The 21,476-nt window shown below is 38.0% G+C and overlaps 1 protein-coding gene across 1 annotated transcript in view; it reads left to right on the forward strand.

Moving 5' to 3' along the window:
- The window catches only part of TTC21B (tetratricopeptide repeat domain 21B), a 77,779-nt gene that overhangs the window by 35,352 nt on the left and 20,951 nt on the right, over window positions 1–21,476 (forward strand). Inside the window, exons 17-22 of the mRNA XM_059167131.1 lie at window positions 13–123; window positions 814–952; window positions 4,898–5,004; window positions 12,075–12,263; window positions 13,670–13,780; window positions 14,786–14,867. Of these exons, the coding sequence (XP_059023114.1) occupies window positions 13–123; window positions 814–952; window positions 4,898–5,004; window positions 12,075–12,263; window positions 13,670–13,780; window positions 14,786–14,867 (739 nt within the window). The remainder of the gene's footprint in view (window positions 1–12; window positions 124–813; window positions 953–4,897; window positions 5,005–12,074; window positions 12,264–13,669; window positions 13,781–14,785; window positions 14,868–21,476) is intronic.

The following is a 21,476-nucleotide window of genomic DNA, read 5'->3' on the forward strand; positions in this document are numbered from 1 at the left end:
TGCCGACATTAGCCTGAAGAAGCCATTGTAGCTTATGAGCAAGCGTTAAATCAGAATCCCAAAGATGGAACACTGGCAAGCAAAATTGGGAAAGCACTTGTCAAAACTCACAACTATTCGAAGGTAGGTACTTTATATGTTTGGAATATGAAATCTCAGACCCTGCTCTGTGAGAAGTCTGTTTATATCTTGATGGCTGTAAACTCCAAATTTGTATTCACAAACTGGAATTTATGTTAAAGATTTGCTCAGTGTCTCTTCGTCGCTGCATTTTGCAAAGGCTGGGTCCTAAAGTTAATTCGGGCTTCATCTTACACCTAAACCCTGCAACCCACCAATTATGATGAAGTTGCTGCTGTTGCATCTTTTTCATTATATGACAAAGTCTAACAGATGTCCTTTCTGTTGAACCAGTTTTGGTAAGCTGTATGCTTCCCCGCTGAAACCCCAGTAGGGATAATGGATTTTCCTTTAGTTGTTATATTCTTGTTCTATTCCTGGTAACTACTGAACATACATACAACCACGAGCAGAGTATTTGCATTCACTAAAGTTCACTGGCCTCTGGACTGAAACTGGTAAAAACTGTTTCACCAAGCACCTTTTTAGCTGCTTTTCATAAGAAATGCTAGTTGCCTTGTCTGTTTCACTGTCTAAGAAAAATGGCATATTTAACTGATAGGCAGGTATATGCCTAAGCTTCTCCTGGGTTATTTCTAATTTTTATATGCTTTTAGTCTGTGATATATAAATATCTATGCTTAATACCTTTCTCATTGCCTTATTTTCCTAACTGAAATGCATTTTGTTTAGGCAATCACTTACTATGAAGCCGCTCTGAAAAGTGGACAACAAAATTATCTTTGCTATGACCTGGCTGAGCTTTTATTAAAATTGAAATGGTATGACAAAGCAGAAAAAGTTCTTCAACATGCTCTAGCTCATGAACCAGGTATGAAAGTCTTTCTGATTTGAAAAAAAAGTGTACCTAACCCTATATATCTGATCTGCTTTATGTTTATATTACGTAAATGTTTATTTGTATTCTCATTATTACATATGTGACATTGACTATTCATTTATGAGCTTGTCACTCTACTAAAATAAGATACTTGTATAATAACAGTTTTATCAAACAGCCAATTGTGTTATAGAAAGATACTGTACTTTCCAAATGATACAAAGGGAGTTTCCTTTAAATTACAACTACATCTGATGTTTTTATTCATAAAGTAAACACTTTTTTATAATCTTTACTCTTTTAAGTTTTTTTTTTTTTAAATCCACTCTAAAAGATGTGTAAGTCCCAAATTCTCTTGTGAATTCTACTTGCCTTGTTCTTAAACTACCTCCATAGAGGTAACCATTTTTGTGTTTTAGTATATATGTAAATATATAAGTATAATCATAATTTTTCTTTTCAAATGGATTGTTTTTCCTCTCCTGTAATTTTTTTCACAGACAGCATGTGCCAGATATAGTTTGATGTTAGTACATTCATCTCATTTTAATGTCATCATCATAATATTCTATAACGCCATAGTTTTTTGTTTTTTGTGTTTTTTTTTAAACTTTCCTTCAATTATTGGGCATTTGTTTGGTTTTTCCATTCTTTTGATATTAATAAACTGTTATAGTAAATATCCTTGTACTTCATTCGTTGATATACACTTGCTTCTAAATGTGATAAGGTGTGGAAACTGGCCAAATCACAAATTTGGTAGCTTTCTCCTGTGATCCAAGAAATGACCCATATCTGTTGTATTGGTTACCTGCTGTCATTCATACTAGCTCCAGCTCCCCAATCAGGTTCCATCTCTGAGGAAGCACGGTAGATATGTTGAGTTCATGATTACATTGTTTGCACGGTAGATATGTTGAGTTCGTGATTACATTGTTTCTAGAAACAAGTTCTGAACCATTGGTTTTCACAGACCCTTCTGACCCACTTTGAACTACAGAGAGGATACTGACAGTGTGATCTCAAATCAACTCTTTGCTTCCTCCCCCTACTCCCCAAAAAACTATGTGTATTGAAAATGTAACTGGATACTATTAATTGCCTTTTTAGAAGTTTGTACAAATTTCCTTTTCAATTATCTTTATTTTAAACTAAAATCTATAGCTTACTCATCACCAAAATTTAAAGATTACAGAAGTGAATGCAAGTTGTGTTGTCCTGCTCTTCAGAGAAAACCAATTTACCTTGAGTATCATCCTAATTAGTGTCGCCACCAGGCCTCTCTGTCTCTTGCAAATAATCACATACCATATTTTTCCTACCAAAATGGGATCATATTATATGGCACATCTGTAGTAGGCACTCAGTAGCTTCTCTCCATGTTGGTAAATGTAGCTCTTCTTTATTTTCTACTATATGTTAATATCGTAATTTATTTGATGGGCCCCCTACTGGATAGACATTTTAGATTGAAGAAAAGTTGGGAGACAGTACTGAAACTGGGTCCTTGTTTATATACCTCTGTGTGCTTCCTGGAATTGAGTCACGCCCCATGGCTCTTTCTTAAGGCCAAAAATGTCCCATCATTGTGTAGATTAATTAGGGGAAGGGGAAAACACTTCAGTTTGCAGTTCTTGGATGATTGATAAGGCTAGGCATCATTTTTTGTCTGTGGATCACATTTTCTTCCTGGATGTTTGTTCATGCCCTTTGTCTTTGACCCTGAACCTCTGGTACATTACCAGTCACCTGTTACTCATTTGCAGATGTTTTCTCCCAGCCTATCCCCTTTTCTGTTTTTTCAGTTGAATTTGTCATTTCCTCAAATAGAATATTTAATTATTATATATACCAGCCTTTTCCTTTTTTGAGTCCTGAATTTCCTGTCATGCTCAGAAATACTTCCTTCATCCTAACATTGTAAAAATATTCTTTTATTTTTTTCTGGAATAATCCATATGCTTTAATCCACATACAGTTTTTCTGTATCGTTTCCGAAATGGAGAACAGTTTTATTTCAGTGCATTTTACTGAGATGCCACCTTTGCCATAATAAACTTATTTATATGTATGACTGATTCTGGGAATCTTCCTTTTCTTGCCCTGAGGTATTTTGCTTTTGCCAGTGTCCCTATCCACTGTAAATGTCTTGAGACATGTGATAAGGTCAGCCCAACTCTTTAAGTTTTCTAGTATTTTCAAAATGGTATTTTAATTTAGCTTTGATGAAATTGGTGTTAAAATTCTTCTATTTTGGGATGCATTTACTATATAAAGTGTTATTTATTTCCATAAAAATATTTACATGGGTCTGTCAGACCTTGGTTGAAACACTACAGATGGCCTTACATATGCATTTTTGAAAAGGCTGTGAAAGGAAATTCAAGTAACATGTTCTACTTGTATGGGTGTTAAGTTTATTACATTTAGGTAATATAAATGCTTTCATGTAATATTTGTTGAGCATTTCATTATAAATTATGTCATTAATGTCCACATTTGTTTTTGAGAGGACTATAATTATCTCCATCTTTAAGTTAGCAATGTAGTCTCTTGACATACCCCCCTTCATCTAGCTGAAGGAGCACCTGGGTTCTAAGCATCTTGAACTTGGTTTGTCAGCTGGAATTCCTGTCTGCCTCTTCACATCTGTTCCGCATGCAGCCTTCTTCATCTCAACAACAACTTTGTCCCTCTTAGCCATTGCTGAGAACCCAAATCCTAGCCATCACCCTTGTCCCTGACTGTAGGAAATCCTGTTGATTCTACCTTCTGAATATATTCAGAACCCCACTCTGTGTCACTCATTCCACAGCTGTCCCCTTGTACAAACCTTCATTGTCTCAAGTGGATTATGGTGGTCACCTTCCAGCTGGTCTCCCTGTTCTGTTCTCAGCCCCACACCCCTTCTGTAGCCTCTCTCAATAGTAGCAGCATCGAGCCTTTTAAACAGAGTAGGTCTGCTCTTGTCTTCTCAAGCTCACTGCTGTCTCCCGTTTCCCTCAGAGTTAAGCCGAAGTCTTCACAGTGGGGTATGGGTCCCTTCTCACGAGTACAGCGTTGCTCCTCTGACCCACTGTGACGGCCATCTCACAGTTTCTCTTACCTGTGAGGTGCCAATAACAAAACCTGCCCCTCCGGCTGAGATTTTAAAGAAACTATGTATATAAATCACTTTTATACATATGTGGCACAGACCATACACTTGATAGTGGAAGAAACATAGTTTTGTTATTTATCTAGGGTTCTTTTATAGCTCTTAAATCACAAAGTAATAATACCAAGTATTTAAATAGTACTTACCAGGTATTAGACTACTTTAATTGCATATGCAAACTTATTTCATAACTTAAAAACTTTTTAAATTTTACAACAACACTATGAGATAGGTACTATTACTTCCACTATTGTACAGATAAAAGAGAACCACAAGCTGGGTAAGTACCTCGTTCAAGGTTATAGAGCTAGTAAGTGAGAAGGCCTCGATTTGAAACCAGACAGATTGCCATCAAAGTCGATGCTCTTAAAGACCATATTTCATTGCTTATCAAGTATCTATTAATTTAAAACAACAGTTATCATCTCCATTACCCCATAGCAACTAGTCTATATTATTTTTTAATAACTTCAGTAAAGATGTTTACAGATTTTAAAATGAACATTGAAAATTTTGTGTATTGTGACATCATCTCTTAATGTATGTGTAAGAAAACCCTTTTTCTTATCCAGTTCTTTAACTTTTCTTCCAGTTAGATGAAAATCCTCAATCTTTTTTTTTTTTTTTTAATTTGACCATCCTTTGGTTAACTGGCAAAAAGTTTTCAACTTTATTCAGTTGTTCAAAACCGTTCTTTCTAAAGACCAGTTTTAAAATTTGTGGAAAAATGTAAACATTCATTTAAAATGAATATTTTTCCCCATTATCTTCTCTCACAGTAAATGAATTGTCTGCTCTCATGGAAGATGGACGTTCTCATGTTCTTCTAGCAAAAGTTTATAGTAAAATGGAAAGACCTGGTGATGCAATCACTTCATTACAACAGGTAAATGCCACTGCTTGTGAGTGGCTGTGCGTGAGTGGCTGTGTGTGGGAGGTGGGAACAGAAGGCAGTATGCCACATGTAAGAGGAAGACAATTTATTTTGGCTCAACTGTGACAGAAAATAACCCAAAATAGAAATAATGATTGAATGCCAGTGGGTTGTACTGCTTAAATGTGTTATTGCTAACCAATATAATGATTAGAGCGAGTTGATATTTTTAAATCTTTTATAGCTGAGGAAGTTTGGTTTAATCATTTGTGTAAAGTCATATGACTAGGGTCATAGGCAGGATGTGAACTCATTTTTTTTCTCTTTTGTTTGTTTTTATCTTCCTTAATTTTTCTTAATATTCTGAGGTTTTCTAAGGAGAGGTTTTATACATGTTTGCTTGCATGTATTCCTAAGCACCTGGTGGTTTTTGATGATTTTTCAATTTCTAGCTTGTTGACTTTTTTTTTTTAATAAATGACTTAAATTTTATCTGCAGCACCCTGCAGCTACCAAGGTCATCATGGTAATTTTCTCCTATTTTTCATTCCCCGTTAATGTACTATGTTAAATTGATTGATTTTCAAATGTTAAACCACCCTTATATTTCTTAAATGTCACTTTGTTATGAATTTTAATGTCAAAATTTATATGTCTATGTTCCTGAGGGTGTTTGGATCTCTAAGATTATTGTTGTTTCTTTAATATTTGGAACAATTCAGAGTTAAAACCATTTGGACCTTGACGCTTCACTGATGGAAGGTTTTGATTAGTGGATTCAACATCTTTACAATTCAGACTGATCATTTTTAAACTTCTTACATTAGTTTGAATGGCTGTATTTTTAAATTTGTTCATTATATGTTCTTGTTTTTGAATGTCTGCAAGTGCTGTAAAAATGTCATCTTTTATGGCCTGATATTGGTGATTTTATTTTATTTTCCTTCTACTATTAATGTTCAATTATGCCGGGAGTTTCATATCTTAATATTTTCAAAGAACCATCCTTTGCTTTTCTGGCTTCATTAAATGTTTTCTGTTTATCTCATTAATTACTTTCTTCTACTTTTTTTGGATTTGGTTTGCTGCTCTTTGCCTAGCTTTGCCTAGCTTTGAAAAAGTATGTTAGGTAATAGATTAGTTAGCCTTAGTTCTGTTCCTTCTCATTTAAGTTGATAATTTTTCTCTAAGTATTGCTTTGACTACCTCCCACAAATTTATTATTACTCAGTTCATAATATTCCTCCTTTTCACTTTGATTGCTTCTTTAACAAATGGGTTATTTCCAGGCACTTCTGATTTTCTTGTTATTTTTGGGGGGAGGGGTACCCTTAATCCATTTCACTATTTTGTTCATCCCTCTAGCCCCTCCCTTCTGGCAACCACCATTTCTCTGTATTTGAGTCCTTGTTATCTTTTGGATGTTGATTTCTAATTGAATTCTACTGTGGTCAAAGACCTACTTTGAACAGTTCAGTCCTTTGATATTTGTTAAAGCTTGCTCTCTGTCCTATATTTTATAATCAGTTTTGGTATAGGTAACTTGTGGATTTAAAATAATGTGTTTCTGTCATTACTGAGTGCTTAGTTCAGTATGTGTCAGTTAAGTCAGGTTTGTTAGTTGATTTTTCCTACATCTTCTCAGAACTTAAGTAGAACATAGAGTACTTCACTAGCAATCCTGTATGCTTTCTAGAATACCATAGTACTTGCCATCTTTTGACCTAATTTTCATGTACCCAGAAGAGTTCTGCATTCTCCAGATAATTTACCAAATGTTTTGACTTTGAGCTTTATTTTTTTTAAGGATTTTAGTCATTTATTTGAGAGAGAGAGAGACAAAGTGATAGAGGGAACACAAGCAAGGGGAGTGAGAGAGGGAGAAGCAGGCTTCCTCCTGAGCAGGGGTCCCAATTTGGGGTTCAGTCCCAGGACTCTGGGATCATGACCTGAGCCAAAGATAGATGCTTACCAACTGACTTTGAGCTTTAGCTAACAGTGTATGTGTGTATGTGTGTGTAAAACAACATTTCAATAATTTGTCCAATATGTCCAATTCTTTTTATTCTGGTTGTGAATGATTTGAGATTGGGTCATTAGATTTCTGTGATACCCATCCAAGTTTATGATTTCATTGCAACATGTCATCTTTAAAGTGTTAATATCTTATCCTTAATTGTTGGTATGTTTTATCCCTATTTTCTGATCACATGGTAAGAAAATGATACCTAACCCTGGGATAGCTACCATTAGCTACAAAAAAAGTGTAATATCAGTAAACTTAGATGTTTAAAATATTTTAGAAGTGAATTTGGCCTATTTTACCTTTTGGTAACTATTACTAGTCCCAGCTGCCCTGTTTATGTGAGTCCTTATATTATATGAGTGTTGTATCCTAACATGCAACACTAAGAAGAGAATAAACAGTATACATGGTTAGACTATCTCAATGAACCAAATTTAATTAATTTTAAGCATATATGTTATAGCACGGAGGTTATCCTCTTTGAATAAATTTAAAGAGCCATAAAATTCTTCTCAGTTGTTAACATTCTCTGCATTCTGATCTTCAAAAAGATAAATCTTGAGTTAACAGTTCAAAAGCAACTTCAAGTTTATTTATTTAGGAACAATTTATTGAGCTCAATGCCCACATTATAAGACTTTAGGAGTTCCATCAGAGTATTTTGCATTGTTGCTTAACATTTTAGGCAGTGGCAGAACTGCTACATTAGAGAAGCCCCAAGTCTTATTAATTCTACTTTCTAAAAACTTCAGATTTCTGAAATGACTCCACATTTTTTTGTCTTTCGTCTCTGTCACCTTTTGCCCTGTCCCACATATCTTTTGCCCACACCCCTCCATTAGCCTCCTAACGGATCCCTATCTTTTCCAATCTTGTTTCATTCCAGTTAGTTTTCCTCAACACTAGCATGATTGGTCTGAAAGACAGACCTGATCTTGTTACTCCATTGCTTATAGACATGTAGTAGTAACTGCTCTGTAGAAAAAAATTGCCCTCTAGAATAAAAAAAAAATTATTTAACAAACTTAGCTGATGTAAATTTTCTCTGTCTTTCTAACCAATTTTTCCTTCTAATTCTTTGGTCAAGCAATAGTATCCCTTACATTCTTTTCTTCACCTATAATTCCTAATGCCTGTACTCCAGTTCCATCTCCTTTATTTCTCCCAAACTCACGTGGGTGTAACTACCAGTAATTCTTTAAATCTCACTTCACCTCCAAGACTAGGTTAGGTCTCGTATTGTGTACTATCGTAGGAACTGGTATTTCCTAGCCATAAAACTCCTCATAATTGGCTGTAATTATTTTATTATCTATCTTTCTGCTAAAATTAGAATTTCAGTGAATGTAGTTATAAGCCCATGTTTTGTGACCCTAGCAAATGCTTGCCTCATTAGTTTTCTGTGCCATGTAACAAATTACCACAAATTTTAGTCAATGGAAACAAAACACACATTTATTTTTTCCACAGTTTCTGTGGGTCCATATTCTGGACATGTTTTAGCTGGGTCCTCTACAACGTGTCAGGATAGTCAAGGTGTGACCAGGGCTGGGTTCTCATCTAGAGACTTGTCTAGGGGAGGATCTACTTCCAAACTTACACAGGTTATTAGCAGAATTCATTTGCTCAAGGCTGTAAGACTTAGGGCTCCAGCTTCTTGTTTGCTTCTTGTTGCAGATCCTAGAGGTTCTCACACTCTAGAGGTTCATCATCTCCTTGCCTGGTAGGCCAGCTGATATGCCTACTTAGTTCTTCAAACCAGTAAGGGGGAAAGGCTGTAGAATGAATCTGCTAACAAGACATAGTCTTACGTGATGTAATCATGGGAGTGACGTTCTATCATATTTGCCATATCCTGTTGGTTACAAGCAAGTTCTAGTTCCCCACCTCACACACAGGGTGATTATACAAGGGAGTGAAGACCAAGAGGTGAGGGTCATGGGAGTCATCTTAAAATCTGTCTGTCTTGTTAGGTGTTTGAAATTTTAGTTGAATGACTCAAAAGAAACCATACATTATTTTAATTTTTTAATTGCAGGAAAAAAATCACTTTTTGGCATATTAAATTAACCATCTTTCCTGTGAAAGTAAAATCTAAATAAATCAGATATAAACAACCCATGTGCCATAAAACACTAACAATTTACTGACTTTCTAACTTTATGTAGTTTTAAATAATATGAACGGATTATTTTTGCTTCTTTCATTTAACATTCATTTGTGTGGATTTTTCCATTATGTCTATATAAGTCCATTTACTCTTTGTTAAGTGATTGCATAAATGCATTAGTGGATGCTTATCTATAGCTCAAAGTTAAATTTTTATTGTGAAAGCCTGAAACATAGGATTTCTCTGTTACTTACAATTTAACATATAAGCAGTAATGTGATACTCTGATTTTTTTTTTTTTTAAGATTTTATTTATGAGGTTCGGCTTTGGCTCAGGTTATGATCTCAGGGTCCTAGGATTGAGTCCTGTGTTAGGCTTCCTGCTCAGTGGGGAGTCTGCTTCTCCCTCCCCATACCTGCTCATTTTCCGTCTCTCTCTCTCTCTCTCTCACACACACACAAAAATAAAAATGCTTTTTAAAAATTTTATTTATTTATTTATTTTACACAGAGAGAGAGAGCACACAAGTAGACAGAATAGTAGGTAGGCAGAGGGAGAATCATGCTTCCTGCTAACCAGAGAGCCTGATGCAGTGCTCCATCCGCATCCTGGAATCCCAGGACCCTGGGATCATGACTGGAGCTGAAGGCAGAAGCTTAACCAGCTGAGCCACCCAGGCGCCCTGATATTCCAACTTAATTTGTATATTTTATTTCAATGTGATCTTCAGTAAGATATATATGTATACAATAAAGCTATTGAGGTAGAAAGGAAAAATTAAGTCTATAGAGTAAGATATTTATACTTCATTCCACCCAAGGATTTTAGGGAATTCATAAAATAAGCGGAGAGAAAAGTAAATGCATTGACAATCAAGGTTAACATAGTTATCATAACAGATAATTAAATTAAATTTAGTTCTTGTCTTTCTGGAATCCAAGGAAAAAAATAGGGAATGATATCAATTCTTTGAGAGAATTTTATTCTGTATGAAAATGTTTTGTAATGATCATTGTATATACTTAGAATAATTGAGCATATTTTATGAAATGCCTTTAATTATAAATGCAGACAACTTTTTCTCAAAAAATCTGCCCTGATTATTTACCTTTAAGAAAATGCAAAGCATAGGGGCACCTAGGTGGCTCAGTCAAGCGTCTCCCTTTAGCTCAGGTCATGGTCTCGGGTCCTGGGATTGAGTCCTACGTCTGGGCTCCCTGCTCAGTGGAAGCCTGCTTCTCCCTCTGCTACTCCCCAATGCATGCTCTCTTTCTCTCTCCCTCTCAAATAAATAAACTCTCTTAAAAAAAATGCAAAGCATCACAAAATCTAACTTATAAAAATGTTTCTCTAGGAAGTTAAGCTAATGAGATCTTACCTGACTTTTTAGAGATTTAGTTGATGAAGATAAAAATTAGACTATCCAGAGAATGAACTGTGTATCTTTTAGACCTAGGGTGATCATAGAGGTTATCATTCAAGTCAAAATACTTTTGAAAGGGAAAAAGGCAGAATTAATAATTAAGCTGGCACAACAAGTATAAAAGTTACTATAAGACAGAAAGATAACGATCACTGTATTTAGACCAGTTATTGCAGAGTTTTTTGTCTATGAGTGTGTGTGTGTGTGTGTGCACCTGTGTGCAAAACCATACACACCAATATTTGCATATATAAAAAACCATGAAATACACAAATGTACACATATCTTCTGTACTTAAAAAACAGACATTAATATAACAAAAATAAAAATTTCAGGAAACAGTATTAACCTTTACTACTATATACAGCATTATTTTCTAATCTTTCCTCTTTTGTTTCCAAAAGAATGCTTATTGTGATGCCTTAATTTTATGACCCATGGTTCTAAAGAATACTCAGCTTTAGACCATCTTCATCATATACCGGTTGTCAACCAACATTTTGACAGGAGTCCCCAGAAGGGCTCCCTGTTGTAGCAGAATGTGTGGCAGATGGTGGGCATTTACTCTTTGTTAAATGAATGCATGAATGCATTAGTGGATGCTTATCTATAGCTCAAAGTTAAATTTTGTTGTGAAGGCCTAAAACATAGGATTTCTCTGTCACTTACAAAAGGAAGGTCTCAGTGTTTCAGAAATCAAATCTGTAGGTGATGAGGCTGATAACTTCCCATTCAGCAGCCTACAGTACATTCTTACCTTGAGACCCCTGCCTTCTTTCTGGGTATCTATGTATAGCATGGGACCTCATATATACCACCAACTGATTAGTCATTTTCCTGTCATTAGGCATTTGAGTTGCTATTGATTTTCTGATTTGTTGCTATTGTTTTTTTTTCTTTTTACAAAAAAGAACAGAGATTGTTTTTTCCTTATAACATATAACAGTGGTTCCTTTTTTTTTTTTTTTTTTTTTCAAAGTAATATCCATAATACCTAAGAGTAGAACAACAAAGTTCAGTAGTCTGGTTAGTTTTATCAAGTTAGCATGTTTTGCTAGGGTAAAGATTGGACTCATTCGTATGCCATCAACAATATATGGATGTACTTACTCTCTGAAACCTGCCAATATTTGATTTAGTAATTTTTAGATACTAGTTTATTAATTTAATAAACACTTTACATTTCCACTTATTACATCTAGATTCTTTTTCAGATATTTGTTTCATGGTTGCATTTCCTCCTTCATGAGATTTCTGTATATAATCCTTATAACAGTGGGAAAAGACTCAGTAATTTTCTTATACTTCATTTGGAAAGAGATGTGCATGCTGGCTCATTTGCAAACAAACTCATGTTTAAGACCTCAATTAAGACATTTTCTTTGGATCAGGCTTTGTTAGAGTGAGGGCCAGTAATGCTTAAATAGATCTGTGCAATTATGCTGCATGTGGGTTATTGGGAATTGTTTAATTTATTTTCTCTTTCTTTTTTAAATTCCTTTTTATCCTTATTTTTTTCTAGGCTCGAGAATTACAAGCTAGGGTACTAAAACGTGTTCAGATGGAACAGCCAGACGCAGCTCCCGCACAGAAACACTTAGCGGCTGAAATTTGTGCAGGGATTGCAAAACATTCTGTTGCTCAGCGAGACTATGAAAAAGCAATTAAGTTTTATAGAGAGGCTCTTGTTCATTGTGAAACAGATAATAAGGTCAGTACCTTTATAAAATTGTCACCACCTTTTATTCCAGATGTCATCTGTTACATTGTTGCCCCAAATATAAAATTCTCACCAGCTTATTTGTAAAAAAAGAAATGTAATAAAAACACAAGCTAAATAAACATCTGTTTGTAGAAATTCTTTGAAATCCTTATATGATGCCTTAAATTAATGATGTTAAGAGTTTTAAAATTATTATAGGAAAATTGTTTTAATTAAAATAAAATAAATCTGTAAGCTCTGTTTTAATAATCACTTTAAAACAATGTCTCAATGTTGAATATCTGAATCTAGGTGATTCGCTTCAGTTTACCAAAGTGCAGTTGTATACCTCTGTATTTCAATTGCTGTTTGGTGCTAGATGTGCAAAAAAAGTGACTATATTGAATCTCCTACCTCAAGTGGCTCAGCATGAGAATAAATGTAAGGATAATGTTGGTATAGAAAACTTCTTTACATCTCTGGTTGTGTAAATTAAAATCCTGTTCTCTCAGATCTTGATAGATGATTAATTTAAAAAACTTATATATGGCTAAATACTTTTTTTTTCCCTTTTTCTTTCAATTTAAATTCCAGTTAACATACAGGGTAATATTAGTTACAGGTGTACAATATAGTGAGTCAACACTTCCATACATCACCCAGGGCTCATCACAGCAAGTGTCCTCCTTAATCCCCATCACGTGTGTGACCCTCCCGCCCCACTTCCCCTCTGGTAACCAGCAGTGTGTCCTCTGTGGTTAAGAGTCTTTCTTGGTTTGCCTCTATCTCTTCTTTTTTTCCCCTTTGCTTGTTTTGTTTCTTTAAATTACACATATGAGTGAAAGCGTGTGGTATTTGTCTTTCTCTGACTGACTTACTATTTCATGACGTGGAACAAAAGACAGCCATATGTTAGAATTTAAGGTTTTAAATTGAATATTTTGATATGAATACAACTCAGATGTAAGGCAAAAGTAACCTTTAAGGCATAACCAAACAGGTACCTTGTTCAGTGGTGGCTGAGGGAAAGCTGTGAAATCTGAAGCATACCTTAGAAATCATCTGCTCCAGGCCTTTTATTTTTCAAATGAGAAAACAGGTTTAGAGAGATAACAGGGACTTGGGCCCACCATGGAGAAGCCTGGACTAGAATCTAATCTCTGATTTAAGACCGGTGTTTTTTTCATAATGCTTTATGTCTCTACCTTTCGAGTAGGTTGCTACCGGTTTTCCCCTGTTGCCAGTATATACGAGAAAGTAGAACTGAATATGCCCATAGTTTTCCTGCCTCCTCAGACTTGGCATTTTTATTGCCATCACTTTTGGTCAACTAAGGCATAATCTGTGTCCAGACATTATCCTCACTCACATTTTATTCCAAACAGTTTCTGACTGACCTTGTGCTTTCTCTGTAGATAATGTTGGAGCTGGCACGATTATACCTGATACAGGATGACCCTGAGGCCTGCCTACGGCACTGTGCTCTCCTCCTCCAGAGTGACCAGGACAATGAGGCCGCCACCATGGTTAGTCCCTGAGACTTCAGTGCCATAAAGGCAGCTGTGTTTTATATTTCATGGGGAGGTTTCAAATTTTTTCTCATAAAACTAATACTAGAGAGACCTAGCTTGCGTTGGCTTTTGGAAGAAATGATATTTTTAACATCAGTGGTACATTTTACCAGTAAAGACCAGAGTTGTTTTGTCTTAATAAGAATGGAAACCTGGATGAGGCCTTTACTTGCCCTTGCAGGCCTCATTAATTTTTCTCGATGCCAAAGAGGACACTTGGTCAGGAGTTCCTGTGATAAAGCTGTAGTTGGCTAAAGACTGTTTTAAGTACTTGCCCAGACCCACTGGACCCATTTTAAAGCTTTTGTGGGACTTTTGGAGTTACAGAAGAAAGCTCTGTATACCTGTATATCATTCTAAGATGGTGTGTTTCGGAGTTTCGCTTTGCTTTCCCATTTTTCCTGGGTTGAGGTGTTCGTTAGCTTTCAGACAGCTACATAGATGATGGTGCTAGAGGTTCATTGAAAGTTATAATTATAACTGAAAAGAAGTATAAAAAGTATCCCTTTTAAAACACACAATAAAAGCTCAGTAGATCTTGCTTATTTTAAATTCCTTTGAAATATTGAGGGTTTAAGAGTGTGTGGGGTTGTTTTTTTTTTTAATCTTCCCGTCATTTTAGCCAAGTCCAGGGAGGCATCTTCTCAATAATAACACATAGAGTGTGCAATTCCCTTCAAATTTCTGTTTTTAAAATAACCACTTGAAACATATTTTCTGCTAAAAATAAAGCTTTGCAAACAGAGCGATCTGTTTCACATCCTTAATTATCTTCTGTTAGGCTGATATCCGTGCTAATTTGCTTAAGGTATACTTGAATTTTAAATGGCTCCTTTTTATAATCTTTGCCCTCCTCATGTGTTTCATATGTGTTTGCATAGCCCTGACTCTGTTTGGTAGGAAAGATGTGCTTTCTAAAACATATGGCAATATTTTTAGAACCAACTTTTACCTTTATAGATGATGGCAGATCTCATGTTCAGAAAACAGGACTATGAACAAGCAGTGTTTCATTTACAGCAGCTTTTAGAACGCAAACCAGGTAAATATCCATTGATGATGTTTTTTCTAATGCAATCACTTCTTTCTCCTCTTTTTGGCTGTTATGGAAGCCTGGAAGCCTCAGTGGAGCCCGGCTGTCTGCTTGGTCCACACTTGCCCTTGAGCAGCTGGGATAGGTATGAGGAAAATGTTACCCCGTGGACTGGCTTTGCGTTAAATGATGACCACAGGCCTCCGTGGGCCCTCAGATGTGGCCGGGCCATCCCGCTATATTTCTGTAATGATTCACTCACTCACCTACTTTTCACGCTTTCTCTTCCCTCCTCAAACCTCCAGTCCACTCTGCCCGTTCCTTGTTCTCAGCTAAAAATGTTACCTCCTGTTTGAGTAGGAGAATAGGAGCAACTGGAAGAGAATGTCTCCATCCACCTGTCACCAAGTGTGCCTGCTCCCAGCGGTCCTCTTCCGCAGGTCTGCCATCCCACATGCAGCCAGACTTGTGTCTCTCTCCTGCTCCCCACGCATTTCCCCCTCCGCACACAAACATGCTGTGGTAGCCCCTTGCTAAATGTATTAATAAGTAAAAACTAATTCTTAACTCTCCTTCCATCGACTGCTCCATTCTTCCATTTCCTTTTCTAGCAAATTGCCTCGCAGCAGTGCTGAAGCCGTTTCCAGCCGGGCTGTGTCCCCTCTGCGCGGCTCCCGCCGGGAGGGAAGCTGCTTCTGCGCTGCCGGGTCCTGCCTTCATTTCTCAGCTCTCCGCCTGCTCGGCCTGTCCTCCTGCTGAGCGCAGCTTCTGCCCTCCCTCATGAAGGACTTTCTCCACTTGCCTGCTGGCATGCTAGGCTTCCCTGGGTTTTCTTCTTTCCGCTGCCCACCCCTTTGTTTGATCCATTTCCTCTTTATGACCTGTAAATCTCAGAATATTCTAGACCTTGGCTCTTGAACGTTCTCTTTTTTTATACATTCAGCCCGCTGGGTGACTTCATCCAGGCCCGTAGCTTCACAGCCCATGTGTGTGCTGGTGTCTCACAGATGTGTGTCTCCCGTCCTGCCTCACACACACACCACCGTCTGTGCACGTTCCCATTCCACAGTCCTGGGATCTCCGGCTTCATGTGTCGGTGGAGAACGGTTGATCTTTCCCTTCAAATCTGCTCCTTCTCCCTACCTCACCCCAGTCAATAGCATCACCATTTACTCACTTAGTCAGGCCCTAATTCTTACAGTGACCCCTGGCTCATCTTACAGTGACCCCTGGCTCATCTTACAGTGACCCCTGGCTCATCTTTCTCATCTTTCTCATCCCGCCTACCAGCTGATCCCTGTTTGCTCTACCTTCAAGGTCTCTCTGGAACCCCGTCACCTTTTACCCCTTGTGCTACTGCCACCTGGGCTCAGCCATCGTCATTCTCTGTCACGTCGATTATGACTGCTCCATTGTCATAGCACACCTTGGTTTCTGTTCCTTTCCACTAGACAGTTGAGAAATGCTTTCAGCTGAAAGGAGTAGGGACTGCCCGCCTGGAAATTCCAATGGCTTAAGTAATTATGGCTTTTTATTTCTCGCTTATGTAAAAGAAATTTAAAAGTAGGTTATGCAGGGAGTGGCATGGAGGGTCCACAGTGTCATCAGGACACCTGAGTCCTCTGCCTTTTTCGTCAGTCGTCACCAACCTATCTTCCGTTACCTCGCAGCCCAGGATGACTCACCTCTAGCCTCAGTGTTCCAGGGCCGGGATGGGGAAGGGAGGCCGGGGCAGAGGTGGGCTGAAAGGCATACCTCCCTTGTGAGCCGTCTTTTTTTTTTTCCCCTTTAAAAAACTCCTTTCTAGAAGCACCTTCATGGCTCCCAAAGATGGTAGGAAATGTCATCTTTTAGCTGAACACAGTACCACAGTGGATAAAATCAGAATTCTGATAGGAGGAAAGGGATGGTAGATATTAGGTAGGCAACAGTCCAAGCAGGTTAGTGCCCTGCTCTTCCGCCTTCCTGGGTTGTGCTTCTCCCAGACAGCCTGGTGGCAGCAGATTCCTTCTCTCAGGACATGGTGCCAGCCATGCCGCTTCCTGGGAGCGCCCTTCCACGGCCGTCCTGGATCAGCAACGCTTCTTACTGCTCTCTCCATCTTTCTATCTTGCGTTTTGTTTTTGTATCTCACCCTTGCAAAACAAAACAAAACAAAAATTACAAATCCTAGAACATACACGTCAAGTGGCCAGAGAGTTGTCTTCGTTGCTGTGCATCCAGGTTTTAGAACAGTATCTGGCTGGCTCGGGGTTCAGTGAATTTTGACTATAAAGAAGAGTGGAAGGAGCAGAGGAAAGGGGAAACAGGAAAGGAGGGTACAAACAGTAATATGTGTTACTTCTGTTTCTACCAAGGAGAATTTGAAGTCTCAGAGGAGGCCTAAAGCTGTCATTCGGTTCTTGTAAACCCTGATGCCTTCATGGCGGGGTGATGTGGGCAGTCAGAGCTGCCTGGTCTGGGCAGCGTGGACAACAGGGCAGCTGTCTCTCAAGTAGGGCAACTCAAAGAACCAGATGTCCTCTCCCTGTTGTAGTTACTAATGCTTCTAAAAAGTTTGCATTTGAGAACAACACTTTCTGCTTATAAATAAAGTACCCCTGGCCAGGGTCAAGGCGAAAGCAAAAAGTACTATCTATCTTTGTCGTCATATCAGCATTTTTCTTTGTATTGTTTTTATTATATTTTTAAGTGTTCTCCTACCTCTGGATTGCCTCAGGCCATGTGGTTGTTTCTTGGCCTCGTTGGTCCCAGCTTCTGCTGTGTGTTAATTACGTCAACACCTTACCTCTTCTACTCTGCAGCAGTCCAAAATCCAGGCCCATCCTACTGCCTCGCTTGCCCAAAGTGGATTCTTGCTTTCCTTAAGCCTAAGTTATTTTTCTTGTGCCATTTCTCTCCTGGGTTCCAGACTTGGTTGTATCCTTTCCTGCTTCTCTGAACCACCTCTTAAAGAGCTATACATACTATTTTCATTCTGTCTCAAGCTGTTCACATATTGTAGCACTTCCCTCTGAGAATAATCCAACCTGATTTCTTTAAAAAACACACCTCTGCCCTTGCAAATATTTTTAAGGTATTGATGACACTGGAGTGTTCACATAGGAGATTTGAAGACGCCCTCACCTGCCATGTGTGTTTTGTCTCAGCCGGTAACTCAGCATCAGCATTATTTTCAAATAAATAGTAGTCACATTGGTTTAGTCGATTGCCAACTTTGGACTGTTTATGAACAAATACAAAAGAAATTATTTATAAATTTAATATAAGGATCTTGTACTCCAGAAATAATCAGTTATCAAATGACATACACCCACACCTCCAAATCCTTAGGTGCTTCTTTTTCCTTTTGCCTATAGTATACTTTGCCTTCTTTCTTCTTCTCCTTCTCTGTCTTTCCCAACACATAATCCAAAACCTAATTACCCTTTGCCAAAAACCTGTATCTTGCTGCCACCACCTTTCTCATAAGATGCCTCATGTGATGCTGAGTAGGGTGACCATCCACTGGCATCTGCCCAAGACTGGAGGATTTCCTGGACAATGTGGGACTTTTTTTTTAAGATTTTATTTATTTATTTGACAGACAGAGATCACAAGTAGGTAGAGAAGCAGGCAGAGAGAGGAAGGAAAGCAAGCTCTCTGTGGAGCAGAGAGCCTGATGTGGGCTCAAGCCCAGGACCCTGGGATCATGACCTGAGCCAAAGGCAGAGGCTTTAACCCACTGAGCCACCCAGGCACCCGCAATGTGGGACTTTTAATACTAAAATAAAGACTCAACAAACTGGGATGAGTTAATCGCCCCAGTTCTGGAAACCTTATGCATACATTTATTTGTCTTCTCCATGAGACTGCAAACTCCCTGCATTGGCGATCATGTCGTGTTCATCTTACATCCCTGCCTGACATGTAGATGGTGCAGAAGAAATGTTTACTGGTTGAATGGATCAATAAATGACTCAAATACCTACTCATTTAAAAACACAAAATGTTGAGAAAATTGTTATTGTCTCTCATATTTTATGTATTCTATGCTTTATTCCCAGTAGGATTCCATTCACAGATGTGTTTTGTCAGACTTACATATCTATACTTTGTGCATGAATTATAGGACATCCTTGGCATCACATGTTACACCTTAAGTTAATGCTGTATTTTAGCTTACCTTAGAAATGTATTATCGGGGCACTTGGGTGGCTCAGTGGGTTAAGCCTCTGCCTTTGACTCAGGTCATGATCTCAGGGTCCTGGGATCCAGCCCCGCATCCTGCTCTCTGCTCAGTGGGGAGCCTGCTTCCCTTCTCTCTGCCTGCCTCTCTGCCTACCTGTGATCTCTCTCTCTCTCTGTGTCAAATGAATAAATAAAATCTTAAAAAAAGAAAGAAAGAAAGAAAGAAATGTGATGTCTAGTTTAACTTAACCTAGCTAGTAGTGAATCCTTCTTATAGAAAGAATGACTCTTCTTTTAACAGGTGACACTTCTTCTCTCAAAATCTCCATCCTGGGTTTTCCCTCCCCTGCTGAACAAGTCGCATCAGTTCTGTGTGCTGAAGAGCCTGCATCACACATAGCCTGCCCTGTCCTGGCCGCCGGCCTTCTCTGGGGCCGTTCTCCCCTCTCCCCATTCACCTTCCGGCCTCTTGGCTCTGGCTCTGGCTGCTCCATAACTTCCCGGACTCTCCTATCACTTTCATAAATCAGAAGCTATTCCTTGCTTTAAAAATTTAAGACGGCTCTCCAGGTTGAGTCTAAAATCATGGCATTATTTTGATAATCAGATGGTCCTAAATTATTGGTCCATTTGTATTTCTCAGCCCTCTTCGTCCAGTTTAATATCTAGGACTTAGCACTCTCCGGGCTCCACTGCTCTGTCTCTGCACACACCATCTGCCTCTTGGAATGTCTTTGTCTGGCAAGATCCTCCTCTTAGCCTTCAGGCTGCCCACAAGTCTGATTCTGTGCAAAACCTCCTGCCTCCTCTAGGCAAAGTGACGAATTCCGTGTGCTATAATTCCTTAGCACTTATTCATGGCACATCACATCACACTGTAATTATTTTGAAATCTTCCCACTGTCCATCAATAAGTATGGGCTACGTTTTTTTAGAATGTAATCCATTTCAGTTTTCAATGGATTCCTTAAGTACAGAAGTTTGCCTTCTGTCAAATTTTGTGGTTAACCAAGAGACAAGTTAATGTAATTTAAACTATCAGTGGTAATTATAATTTAAACTAATAATACATTTCAGTAATATTAGAAAGTGATAGGGCCCCCCAAGGCCTCTGTGGGTTGACTTTAAATAATATTAGCAATGTCATGCATTGCACATATTAGCAATAGCGTACAAAAAAAACTTCAGCCAGAAATTTTAACCTATACATATCTGTCTAATCTAATATAGTTTCTAGTTCTGTGAGTTTATTATAGGTAGATATTCCTGGTTCCTATCAAAACTTTTGAAGTTGTAAATATTCCTAATGACCATTGTATTTTTAAAGCTCTTTCATGAGTTTATTTTATCTGGTCTCAGTGATATTTTGAGGGTCAAGATTATAATCCTGTTTTAAGAAAATAAGTAATTCTTGACTCCGAGAATTTTAATAATTTGCTTGAATTTGCACAGCTAAAAGACAAGACCAGTATTTGAATCCTCTTTTTCTGAAGCTACAGTCTTACCATGTTTCTGCTTTTTAGTGATGCCAAAAGGCAGGAAGAACAAAATCTTGAGATCCAAGATTATAGATCAAGGAAGGCAAATGATGATGGGGTCATTATAACCTGGATTATCTTGACCTCCTACAATTCAGTAGATAATTATAAAGCCTACAGAGGTTCTTTTTTTAAATATTTTTTATTGTATAACATAACATAAAACACTTAACATAAAATTTACATTTTAGCCATTTTTTAAGTGTTCAGTTCAAGGACATTAAATACATTTAGATTATTTTGTAACCTTCACCATTATTTATCTTCAGAACTTCATCATCCCGAACTAAAATTCAGTCCCCATTAAACAGTAACTCCCCATGCTCCCCTCTCCCCATCCCCTGGCAACCACCATTCTACCTTTTTGTGAATTTGACTACTAGACATACTTTATGTAGAATGGAACAGGGGACTTGTCCTTTTGTGTCTGGCTTATTTCACTTAGTATAATGTTTTCAAGGTTCATCCGTGTTGTAGCATGTGTCAGAATTCCCTTCCTTTTTAAGGCCAAAATAATACTCCATTGTGTGCGTATATACACCACATTTTTTTTTTAAGATTTTATTTATTTATTTGACAGAGAGAGATCAAAAGCAGGCAGAGAGGCAGGCAGAGAGGAGGAAGCAGGCTCCCTGCTGAGCAGAGAGCCCGATGTGGGACTCGATCCCAGGACTCCGAGATCATGACCTGAGCCAAAGGCAGCGGCCCAACCCACTGAGCCACCCAGGCGCCCCTATACACCACATTTTTATTTATCCATTCATCTGATGATGAACATTGGAGTTGTTTCAACTTTCTGGCCGTTGTGAGTGATGGTGCCACAAACACTGGTACACAAATATTTGCTTGATTCCCCGCTTTTGGTTCTTTTGCCTATATACCCAGAAGTGGATTGCTGGATCATAATGAT

The sequence above is a fragment of the Mustela lutreola genome, chromosome 3, assembly GCF_030435805.1.
Source record: "Mustela lutreola isolate mMusLut2 chromosome 3, mMusLut2.pri, whole genome shotgun sequence".
NCBI classification, from domain to species: Eukaryota; Metazoa; Chordata; class Mammalia; order Carnivora; family Mustelidae; genus Mustela; species Mustela lutreola.